At 35.8% G+C, this 12,299-nt stretch overlaps 1 protein-coding gene across 2 annotated transcripts in view; it reads right to left on the bottom strand.

Annotated features, from left to right (window-relative positions):
• Positions 1 to 12,299, bottom strand: part of si:ch211-67f24.7 (uncharacterized) — a 35,300-nt gene that overhangs the window by 19,710 nt on the left and 3,291 nt on the right. Inside the window, exons 2-6 of one of the 2 annotated variants that reach the window (XM_014195354.2) lie at positions 11,964 to 12,010; positions 11,582 to 11,632; positions 8,848 to 9,012; positions 8,054 to 8,172; positions 4,681 to 4,820 (exon numbers count right to left, since the gene is read on the bottom strand). In XM_014195354.2, the coding sequence (XP_014050829.1) occupies positions 4,681 to 4,820; positions 8,054 to 8,172; positions 8,848 to 9,012; positions 11,582 to 11,632; positions 11,964 to 12,010 (522 nt within the window). The remainder of the gene's footprint in view (positions 1 to 4,680; positions 4,821 to 8,053; positions 8,173 to 8,847; positions 9,013 to 11,581; positions 11,633 to 11,963; positions 12,011 to 12,299) is intronic. The other variant, XM_014195417.2, reaches the window with a different exon arrangement.

The raw sequence follows: 12,299 nt of genomic DNA, 5'->3' as shown, positions 1-12,299 counted from the left end.
ATGTGTTATAGTGTTGGGATAATATAAATGTGTTATAGTGTTGGGATAATATAAATGTGTTATAGTGTTGGGATAATATAAATGTGTTATAGTGTTGGGATAATATAAATGTGTTATAGTGTTGGGATAATATAAATGTGTTATAGTGTTGGGATAATATAAATGTGTTATAGTGTTGGGATAATATAAATGTGTTATAGTGTTGGGATAATATAAATGTGTTATAGTGTTGGGATAATATAAATGTGTTATAGTGTTGGGATAATATAAATGTGTTATAGTGTTGGGATAATATAAATGTGTTATAGTGTTGGGATAATATAAATGTGTTATAGTGTTGGGATAATATAAATGTGTTATAGTGTTGGGATAATATAAATGTGTTATAGTGTTGGGATAATATAAATGTGTTATAGTGTTGGGATAATATAAATGTGTTATAGTGTTGGGATAATATAAATGTGTTATAGTGTTGGGATAATATAAATGTGTTATAGTGTTGGGATAATATAAATGTGTTATAGTGTTGGGATAATATAAATGTGTTATAGTGTTGGGATAATATAAATGTGTTATAGTGTTGGGATAATATAAATGTGTTATAGTGTTGGGATAATATAAATGTGTTATAGTGTTGGGATAATATAAATGTGTTATAGTGTTGGGATAATATAAATGTGTTATAGTGTTGGGATAATATAAATGTGTTATAGTGTTGGGATAATATAAATGTGTTATAGTGTTGGGATAATATAAATGTGTTATAGTGTTGGGATAATATAAATGTGTTATAGTGTTGGGATAATATAAATGTGTTATAGTGTTGGGATAATATAAATGTGTTATAGTGTTGGGATAATATAAATGTGTTATAGTGTTGGGATAATATAAATGTGTTATAGTGTTGGGATAATATAAATGTGTTATAGTGTTGGGATAATATAAATGTGTTATAGTGTTGGGATAATATAAATGTGTTATAGTGTTGGGATAATATAAATGTGTTATAGTGTTGGGATAATATAAATGTGTTATAGTGTTGGGATAATATAAATGTGTTATAGTGTTGGGATAATATAAATGTGTTATAGTGTTGGGATAATATAAATGTGTTATAGTGTTGGGATAATATAAATGTGTTATAGTGTTGGGATAATATAAATGTGTTATAGTGTTGGGATAATATAAATGTGTTATAGTGTTGGGATAATATAAATGTGTTATAGTGTTGGGATAATATAAATGTGTTATAGTGTTGGGATAATATAAATGTGTTATAGTGTTGGGATAATATAAATGTGTTATAGTGTTGGGATAATATAAATGTGTTATAGTGTTGGGATAATATAAATGTGTTATAGTGTTGGGATAATATAAATGTGTTATAGTGTTGGGATAATATAAATGTGTTATAGTGTTGGGATAATATAAATGTGTTATAGTGTTGGGATAATATAAATGTGTTATAGTGTTGGGATAATATAAATGTGTTATAGTGTTGGGATAATATAAATGTGTTATAGTGTTGGGATAATATAAATGTGTTATAGTGTTGGGATAATATAAATGTGTTATAGTGTTGGGATAATATAAATGTGTTATAGTGTTGGGATAATATAAATGTGTTATAGTGTTGGGATAATATAAATGTGTTATAGTGTTGGGATAATATAAATGTGTTATAGTGTTGGGATAATATAAATGTGTTATAGTGTTGGGATAATATAAATGTGTTATAGTGTTGGGATAATATAAATGTGTTATAGTGTTGGGATAATATAAATGTGTTATAGTGTTGGGATAATATAAATGTGTTATAGTGTTGGGATAATATAAATGTGTTATAGTGTTGGGATAATATAAATGTGTTATAGTGTTGGGATAATATAAATGTGTTATAGTGTTGGGATAATATAAATGTGTTATAGTGTTGGGATAATATAAATGTGTTATAGTGTTGGGATAATATAAATGTGTTATAGTGTTGGGATAATATAAATGTGTTATAGTGTTGGGATAATATAAATGTGTTATAGTGTTGGGATAATATAAATGTGTTATAGTGTTGGGATAATATAAATGTGTTATAGTGTTGGGATAATATAAATGTGTTATAGTGTTGGGATAATATAAATGTGTTATAGTGTTGGGATAATATAAATGTGTTATAGTGTTGGGATAATATAAATGTGTTATAGTGTTGGGATAATATAAATGTGTTATAGTGTTGGGATAATATAAATGTGTTATAGTGTTGGGATAATATAAATGTGTTATAGTGTTGGGATAATATAAATGTGTTATAGTGTTGGGATAATATAAATGTGTTATAGTGTTGGGATAATATAAATGTGTTATAGTGTTGGGATAATATAAATGTGTTATAGTGTTGGGATAATATAAATGTGTTATAGTGTTGGGATAATATAAATGTGTTATAGTGTTGGGATAATATAAATGTGTTATAGTGTTGGGATAATATAAATGTGTTATAGTGTTGGGATAATATAAATGTGTTATAGTGTTGGGATAATATAAATGTGTTATAGTGTTGGGATAATATAAATGTGTTATAGTGTTGGGATAATATAAATGTGTTATAGTGTTGGGATAATATAAATGTGTTATAGTGTTGGGATAATATAAATGTGTTATAGTGTTGGGATAATATAAATGTGTTATAGTGTTGGGATAATATAAATGTGTTATAGTGTTGGGATAATATAAATGTGTTATAGTGTTGGGATAATATAAATGTGTTATAGTGTTGGGATAATATAAATGTGTTATAGTGTTGGGATAATATAAATGTGTTATAGTGTTGGGATAATATAAATGTGTTATAGTGTTGGGATAATATAAATGTGTTATAGTGTTGGGATAATATAAATGTGTTATAGTGTTGGGATAATATAAATGTGTTATAGTGTTGGGATAATATAAATGTGTTATAGTGTTGGGATAATATAAATGTGTTATAGTGTTGGGATAATATAAATGTGTTATAGTGTTGGGATAATATAAATGTGTTATAGTGTTGGGATAATATAAATGTGTTATAGTGTTGGGATAATATAAATGTGTTATAGTGTTGGGATAATATAAATGTGTTATAGTGTTGGGATAATATAAATGTGTTATAGTGTTGGGATAATATAAATGTGTTATAGTGTTGGGATAATATAAATGTGTTATAGTGTTGGGATAATATAAATGTGTTATAGTGTTGGGATAATATAAATGTGTTATAGTGTTGGGATAATATAAATGTGTTATAGTGTTGGGATAATATAAATGTGTTATAGTGTTGGGATAATATAAATGTGTTATAGTGTTGGGATAATATAAATGTGTTATAGTGTTGGGATAATATAAATGTGTTATAGTGTTGGGATAATATAAATGTGTTATAGTGTTGGGATAATATAAATGTGTTATAGTGTTGGGATAATATAAATGTGTTATAGTGTTGGGATAATATAAATGTGTTATAGTGTTGGGATAATATAAATGTGTTATAGTGTTGGGATAATATAAATGTGTTATAGTGTTGGGATAATATAAATGTGTTATAGTGTTGGGATAATATAAATGTGTTATAGTGTTGGGATAATATAAATGTGTTATAGTGTTGGGATAATATAAATGTGTTATAGTGTTGGGATAATATAAATGTGTTATAGTGTTGGGATAATATAAATGTGTTATAGTGTTGGGATAATATAAATGTGTTATAGTGTTGGGATAATATAAATGTGTTATAGTGTTGGGATAATATAAATGTGTTATAGTGTTGGGATAATATAAATGTGTTATAGTGTTGGGATAATATAAATGTGTTATAGTGTTGGGATAATATAAATGTGTTATAGTGTTGGGATAATATAAATGTGTTATAGTGTTGGGATAATATAAATGTGTTATAGTGTTGGGATAATATAAATGTGTTATAGTGTTGGGATAATATAAATGTGTTATAGTGTTGGGATAATATAAATGTGTTATAGTGTTGGGATAATATAAATGTGTTATAGTGTTGGGATAATATAAATGTGTTATAGTGTTGGGATAATATAAATGTGTTATAGTGTTGGGATAATATAAATGTGTTATAGTGTTGGGATAATATAAATGTGTTATAGTGTTGGGATAATATAAATGTGTTATAGTGTTGGGATAATATAAATGTGTTATAGTGTTGGGATAATATAAATGTGTTATAGTGTTGGGATAATATAAATGTGTTATAGTGTTGGGATAATATAAATGTGTTATAGTGTTGGGATAATATAAATCTGGGCCCGTGTTCATAAAGTTTTCAGAGTAGGAGTGGAGTGGTGATACAGGATCAAGCTCCATCTTATTCAGTAAGATTTAAAAAGCTGAACTGATCCTAGAACAGCACTCCTACTCTGATATCCTTTTTGAATACCTTTCTTTTTTTGTCCTGTCGCGAATAAACAAGTTAAGGGTGCGGTTCCCAAACCCAGTCCTGGGGACTCCAAGAAGGGCACATTTTAGTTTTTTTTTGCCCTAAAAGCATTGATTCCAATACTCAGAGCTTGATGACGAGTTGATTATTTTAAAATCAGCTGTGTAGAGCTAAGGCACCCCCTTGTTTGGGGAACGTTGAGTTTTAAAGCTTTACAGACAGAGTGTATTTGTACAGTGTGGACCTACCTGTCCCCTCACACATCCCTGCCTTGAGCCCCTGCAGGTAGCAGTGGAGCAGGACTCGGCCCCGATTCCATGACGACGATGCGCTGCTGCTGGCACTGCACTCACAGTGGCTCCTCCCATTCACCACAAGACCTGTATTACTACCAGATAGTACAGACCTGTATTACTACCAGATAGTACAGACCTGTATTACTACCAGATAGTACAGACCTGTATTACTACCAGATAGTATAGACCTGTATTACTACCAGATAGTATATACCTGTATTACTACCAGATAGTACAGACCTGTATTACTACCAGATAGTACAGACCTGTATTACTACCAGATAGTACAGACCTGTATTACTACCAGATAGTATAGACCTGTATTACTACCAGATAGTATAGACCTGTATTACTACCAGATAGTATATACCTGTATTACTACCAGATAGTACAGACCTGTATTACTACCAGATAGTACAGACCTGTATTACTACCAGATAGTACAGACCTGTATTACTACCAGATAGTATAGACCTGTATTACTACCAGATAGTATAGACCTGTATTACTACCAGATAGTATAGACCTGTATTAATACCAGATAGTATAGACCTGTATTACTACCAGATAGTATAGACCTGTATTACTACCAGATAGTATAGACCTGTATTACTACCAGATAGTACAGACCTGTATTACTACCAGATAGTATATACCTGTATTACTACCAGATAGTACAGACCTGTATTACTACCAGATAGTATAGACCAGATAGTACAGACCTGTATTACTACCAGATAGTATAGACCTGTATTACTACCAGATAGTACAGACCTGTATTACTACCAGATAGTATATACCTGTATTACTACCAGATAGTACAGACCTGTATTACTACCAGATAGTACAGACCTGTATTACTACCAGATAGTATAGACCTGTATTACTACCAGATAGTATAGACCAGATAGTATAGACCTGTATTACTACCAGATAGTATAGACCTGTATTACTACCAGATAGTATAGACCTGTATTACTACCAGATAGTATAGACCAGATAGTACAGACCTGTATTACTACCAGATAGTACAGACCTGTATTACTACCAGATAGTACAGACCTGTATTACTACCAGATAGTATAGACCAGATAGTATAGACCTGTATTACTACCAGATAGTATAGACCTGTATTACTACCAGATAGTACAGACCTGTATTACTACCAGACAGTACAGACCTGTATTACTACCAGACAGTACAGACCTGTATTACTACCAGATAGTATAGACCTGTATTACTACCAGATAGTATAGACCTGTATTACTACCAGATAGTACAGACCTGTATTACTACCAGATAGTATAGACCAGATAGTATAGACCTGTATTACTACCAGATAGTATAGACCTGTATTACTACCAGATAGTACAGACCTGTATTACTACCAGATAGTATAGACCAGATAGTACAGACCTGTATTACTACCAGATAGTATAGACCTGTATTACTACCAGATAGTATAGACCAGTATTACTACCAGATAGTACAGACCTGTATTACTACCAGATAGTATAGACCTGTATTACTACCAGATAGTACAGACCTGTATTACTACCAGATAGTATAGACCTGTATTACTACCAGATAGTACAGACCTGTATTACTACCAGATAGTATAGACCTGTATTACTACCAGATAGTATAGACCAGATAGTACAGACCTGTATTACTACCAGATAGTATAGACCTGTATTACTACCAGATAGTATAGACCTGTATTACTACCAGATAGTACAGACCTGTATTACTACCAGATAGTATAGACCTGTATTACTACCAGATAGTACAGACCTGTATTACTACCAGATAGTATAGACCTGTATTACTACCAGACAGTACAGACCTGTATTACTACCAGATAGTATAGACCTGTATTACTACCAGATAGTACAGACCTGTATTACTACCAGATAGTATAGACCTGTATTACTACCAGATAGTACAGACCTGTATTACTACCAGATAGTATAGACCAGATAGTACAGACCTGTATTACTACCAGATAGTATAGACCTGTATTACTACCAGATAGTATAGACCAGTATTACTACCAGATAGTACAGACCTGTATTACTACCAGATAGTATAGACCTGTATTACTACCAGATAGTACAGACCTGTATTCCTACCAGATAGTATAGACCTGTATTACTACCAGATAGTACAGACCTGTATTACTACCAGATAGTATAGACCTGTATTACTACCAGATAGTATAGACCAGATAGTACAGACCTGTATTACTACCAGATAGTATAGACCTGTATTACTACCAGATAGTATAGACCTGTATTACTACCAGATAGTACAGACCTGTATTACTACCAGATAGTATAGACCTGTATTACTACCAGATAGTACAGACCTGTATTACTACCAGATAGTATAGACCTGTATTACTACCAGACAGTACAGACCTGTATTACTACCAGATAGTATAGACCTGTATTACTACCAGATAGTACAGACCTGTATTACTACCAGATAGTATAGACCTGTATTACTACCAGATAGTACAGACCTGTATTACTACCAGATAGTATAGACCAGATAGTACAGACCTGTATTACTACCAGACAGTACAGACCTGTATTACTACCAGATAGTATAGACCTGTATTACTACCAGATAGTACAGACCTGTATTACTACCAGATAGTACAGACCTGTATTACTACCAGATAGTACAGACCTGTATTACTACCAGATAGTACAGACCTGTATTACTACCAGATAGTACAGACCTGTATTACTACCAGACAGTACAGACCTGTATTACTACCAGATAGTATAGACCTGTATTACTACCAGATAGTATAGACCTGTATTACTACCAGACAGTACAGACCTGTATTACTACCAGATAGTATAGACCTGTATTACTACCAGATAGTATAGACCAGATAGTACAGACCTGTATTACTACCAGATAGTATAGACCTGTATTACTACCAGATAGTACAGACCTGTATTACTACCAGACAGTACAGACCTGTATTACTACCAGATAGTATAGACCTGTATTACTACCAGATAGTATAGACCTGTATTACTGCCAGATAGTAAATTAAAGGTATATCAGAAATCAGTCTTGGTGCCCAGATTCTCCTAGAGTATGATAGCTGCTAGTGTGAAATCTAGAACCTGTTATGTGTTGTACCATTCCTCTCTTTATTCTCCGTGCCATAGCCAAACATTTGGAATGATAGCAGAAACAGACTGGTACCCTATTGATCTAATGCAATATATGTATTCAGCACATGAATCAATCATTACTTTATACAGATGATTTAGTGGTGTCTGTATGGACGTTTACTGATTACCTGTCTCTCTGGGTTGCCAGAGCTGATTGTGTCACCTTTACCTCCTGCTGTATAGGAGACCTCTGCCTGTTGCTGCCACAGAGATGCAGGATCTGGCAACGCATCTCTCCCAGTTCATCCTGTGGGATAACAATAGTTCAATGTTAACTTCATCTTCTCTGGCTTTGTTGTTTTAGCAACTTATTGATTCAAAACATCATGATGGTGATCCCCGTTCCATAGTCTCTATGCTCTTATAAAAGCCTCGGCCGAGATTCAATTCAATCACACTTTGTAGAGCGTTGACAACCATTTAAAGGCAATGTTCCTGGGGACCCGTCTGTTTGGTATCATAACCTGCTAGAACTCAATCTCTTAAAGGCAATGTTCCTGGGGACCCGTCTGGTATCATAACCTGCTTGAATTCCATCTCTTAAAGGTAATGTTCCTGGGGACCCATCTCTTTGGTATCATAACCTGCTTGAATTCCATCTCTTAAAGGCAATGTTCCTGGGGACCCATCTCTTTGGTATCATAACCTGCTTGAATTCCATCTCTTAAAGGCAATGTTCCTGGGGACCCATCTCTTTGGTATCATAACCTGCTTGAATTCCATCTCTTAAAGGCAATGTTCCTGGGGACCCATCTCCTTGGTATCATAACCTGCTTGAATTCCATCTCTTAAAGGCAATGTTCCTGGGGACCCATCTCCTTGGTATCATAACCTGCTTGAATTCCATCTCTTAAAGGCAATGTTCCTGGGGACCCATCTCCTTGGTATCATAACCTGCTAACCCCCCCCTTCCATCTCTCACCCTGAGAGATTCAACCAGGGTCTCCATGCGCAGGGCCTTTCTCTCACAGCTCCTCCGGGCTTCTCCCACCTCTTCCCTGATATCACTGTCTCCATGCTGGATCTGACTCAGCTCATACAGAGCACTGGAGAAGCCCACCTTCAGCTCTGATACCAGGCCCTGGAGCTGGAGGAGGGAGAGAGAGATGGAAGGGGGGGTGCATGGATGGATGGATGGATGGATACATGGATGGATGGATGGATGGATGGATGGATGGATGGATGGATGGATACATGGATGGATGAATACATGGATGGATGGATGGATGGATACATGGATGGATGAATACATGGATGGATGGATGGATGGATGGATGGATGGATGGATGGATGGATGGATGGATACATGGATGGATGGATACATGGATGGATGGATACATGGATGGATGGATGAATGAATACATGGATGGATACATGGATGGATGGATACATGGATGGATGGATACATGGATGGATGGATGGATGTATACATGGATGGATGAATACATGGATGGATGGATGGATGGATGGATGGATGGATGGATGGATGGATGCATGGATGGATACATGGATGGATGAATGGATGGATGGATGGATGGATGGATGGATACATGGATGGATGGATACATGGATGGATGGATACATGGATGGATGGATACATGGATGGATGGATGGATACATGGATGGATGAACAGATACAGGAAATGGATAGATAGTGTCAGGTCGTTATAGTAAAAGAGCATGTGATCTCAATTACTTCGACCAGGATTCAATCCGATCGTGGGTTTGCGACAATGCGGCTTTTAAATGTAGGCTAATTTCTAATTGAGAAGACATCTACAGTGTTTACCGTGAATACAGTCTCCGCGCACGAGGAACATTGCCTTTAAAAGCCACATTGTCGGCGCGATCGGATTGAAACCCATTTTTACTTGGTTAATTAAAGGCAAAATAACATACAAAAATATAAACGCAACATGTAAAGTGTTGGTCCCATGTTTCATAAACTGAAATAAAAGATCCCAGAAATGTTCCGTACGCACAAAAATATTATTTCTCTAAATGTTTGTGCACAAATTTGTTTACATCCCTGTTAGTGAGGATTTCTCCTTTGCCAAGATAATCCATCCACCTAACGGGTGGGGCATATCAAGAAGCGGATTAAACAGCATGATCATTACACAGGTGCACCTTGTGCTGGGGACAACAAAAGGCAACTCTAAAATGTGCATTTTTGTCATACAACACAATGCTACAGTTTTGAGGGAGCAGTGCAATTGGCGTGCTGACTGCAGGAACGTCCACCAGAGCTGTTGCCAGAGAATTCAATGTGTAACCTTTATTTAACCAGGCAAGTCAGTTAAGAACAAATTCTTATTTACAATGACGGCCGACTCCGGCCAAAACCGGACAACGCTGGGACAATTGTGCACCGCCCTACGGGACTCCCAATCACAGCCGGATGTGATACAGCCTGGATTTGAACCAGGTACTATAGTGACACCTCTTTCACTGAGATGCAGTGCCTTAGACCGCTGCGCCACTCGGGAGCCCCATGTTAAATTAATGTTCATTTCTTTACCGCCTCCAGCGTTGTTTTTGAGAATTTGTCAGTACGTCCAACCGGTCTCACAACCGCAGACCACGTGGGCTTCATGATCTCGTCATGGTATCTCTGTGCATTCAAATTGCCATCGATAAAATGCAATTGTGTTCACTGTCCGTATCTTATGCCTGCCCCATACCATAACCCCACCTCCACCATGGACCACTCTGTTCACAACGTTGATATCAGCAAACCGCTCGCCCACACAACGCCATACCCATTGTTGTGCCATTCATCCACCGCCATCACCTCATGTTTCAGCATGATAATGCACAGCCCCCATGTCAACAAGGATCTGCACACAATTCCTGGAAGCTGAACATGTCGCAGTTCTTCCATGGCCTGCAAACTCACCAGACATGTCACCCATTGAGCATGTTTGGGATGCTCTGGATCGACGTGTACGACAGCGTGTTCCAGTTCCCGCCAATATCCAGCAACTTCACACAGCCATTGAAGAGGACTGAGACAACATTCCACAATCAACAGCCTGATCAACTCTATGTAAAGGAGATGTGTCACGCTGCATGAGGCAAATGGTGGGCACACCAGATACTGACTGGTTTCCTGATCCACGCCCCTAACTTTTTTTTTACGTTATCTGTGACCAACAGATTCCCAGTCATGTTTAATCCATAGGTTAGGGCCTAATTAATGTATTTCAATTGACTGATTTCCTTATATGAACTGTCTGTAACTCAGTAAAATCTTTTCAATTCTTGCATGTTGCGTTTATATTTTTGTTGTTCTGTATAAATAAAGAGAGACAGTAGGCTACACAATGGTTGTGTAAACATTTGTGTAACAGACAAACTCTCCATTGCACAATCATAATCATTGTATCAACTCAATGCATACTTTATTGGCCCTGTACACACTCGTGTTGTACAACTGATTTACGAACACATTTGGCACAACCGTTGTGACACAAACGGAGAGTTTTACTGCACACAAGTAACTACACAAGCGTTGTGGAGACATAACAGAATGGTTGCGTAAAAAAATGATAATTGTGCAGACAAACTCTTTCTATTGTTTCACATAAAAAAGATATATCCAGTTGTAATATTACAACTATTGTGTCAAATACATTATGCATCAGTTGTACAACCTGGATGTGTAGGTGGCCATTGTCCTCAGAAAGGAAAAGTGTTTCCACAGCCTGTCAACATAAAGATCAACGTTCAATTAGATAACACAACAAAACACAATACAATGTAGGCTACAACATGAAGCTGAGGAAACTATGAGAGGTATCAGAGATGGTCTATAATGTAACAGGGGTCCGAAGGAAGCGAGTATCCCAAATGGCTCCCTATTACCAATATAGTGCACTAGTCCCTATAGGAGCCCTGGTCAAAAGTAGTGCACTATATAGCGAATAGGGTGCCGTTTGGGATGCAAACCCAGACTTTGGGTGTGTTTTAAACATGGGGAATACACAGAGGTAGTTAATATGTGAGGGAGGATAATCAGAGAGTAAACAGGTATACCTTGGAGATTTCACTGACAAGCTCTCCCTCCTGAGGCTTCATAACCTCTGTGGGAAGAAGAGCAAACATTTATAAACAAAACCTCTGGCAGCTCAGCACAGGCTCACAGAGGGTTCATTCATCCCTAAGTTCAGCAGCTTTTACAAAAACAAGATGGCCGTTTTGAAACTGCAGTAAAAGTGCAGTAACTGCAGTAATTGCAGAATAATTGCAGTGTAATTGCAGTTATACTGCACTCTAACTGCGGTTACACTGCAAAATTACTGAAGTAAAAAAATAAATATATTTTGGACACAGCATACTGGAGTTATACTACACTATAACTGTAATCTTTTT

The sequence above is a fragment of the Salmo salar genome, chromosome ssa01, assembly GCF_905237065.1.
Source record: "Salmo salar chromosome ssa01, Ssal_v3.1, whole genome shotgun sequence".
Lineage (NCBI taxonomy): Eukaryota > Metazoa > Chordata > Actinopteri > Salmoniformes > Salmonidae > Salmo > Salmo salar.
The sequence above is the reverse complement of the archived record's forward strand: the minus strand, read 5'-3'. Positions and strand labels throughout refer to the sequence as shown.